This window comes from Galeopterus variegatus, unplaced genomic scaffold (assembly GCF_000696425.1).
Source record: "Galeopterus variegatus unplaced genomic scaffold, G_variegatus-3.0.2 Scaffold12227, whole genome shotgun sequence".
Taxonomy (NCBI): Eukaryota; Metazoa; Chordata; class Mammalia; order Dermoptera; family Cynocephalidae; genus Galeopterus; species Galeopterus variegatus.
Window position 1 is genome coordinate 17,781 of NW_007738338.1, and position 529 is coordinate 18,309.

General features: G+C 45.4%; 1 protein-coding gene across 1 annotated transcript; it reads left to right on the top strand.

Annotated features, from left to right (window-relative positions):
- The first annotated feature begins 7 nt into the window (after positions 1-7).
- LOC103610999 (olfactory receptor 51I2-like) lies at positions 8-529 on the top strand. Its single transcript, XM_008595051.1, has one exon. The coding sequence runs from the start codon at positions 8-10 to the stop codon at positions 527-529; it is 522 nt and encodes a 173-aa protein (XP_008593273.1).

Below are 529 nucleotides of genomic sequence, written 5' to 3' on the forward strand. Positions count from 1 at the left end.
TATAGGGATGGGGCTCGCAGCTGTGATAAGGGGTGTGGTGTTGATGATTCCCTTGCCAATCTTGTTAAAGCGATTGCCCTTCTGCAAGGATGTCATTCTGTCCCATTGCTACTGCTACCACCCTGACATTATGAAGCTGGCCTGTGGCCCTGTCAGAGTCAACATCATCTATGGATTGTCCCTTGTCATCTGCTCCTTTGGGATTGACTCTATGTTCATTGTCATTTCATATGTCTTGATTTTCAAAACAGTGCTAGGTATTGCCTCTGGAGGTGGTCAGCTCAAGGCACTTAATACTTGTGTTTCCCACATCTTCACTGTCTTCATCTTTTATGTGCCCCTCATTGCACTAGCCTTGGTTCATAGGTTTGGGACATTCACTTCTCCTCTTCTCCATGTCACTATGGCCAATCTCTTTCTGTTCTTGACTCCTGTCCTCAACCCTTTGGTTTACAGCCTAAAAACCAAGCAGATAAGGTCAGCAATACATAAGGTAATCAAGGGCAGGAGAAACTTGCTCAAGCAGTGA

Coding starts and splice junctions, on each gene's coding strand:
- LOC103610999 (XM_008595051.1), top strand. CDS start 8: ATGGGGCTCGCAGCTGTGATAAGGGGTGTGGTGTTGATGATTCCCTTG.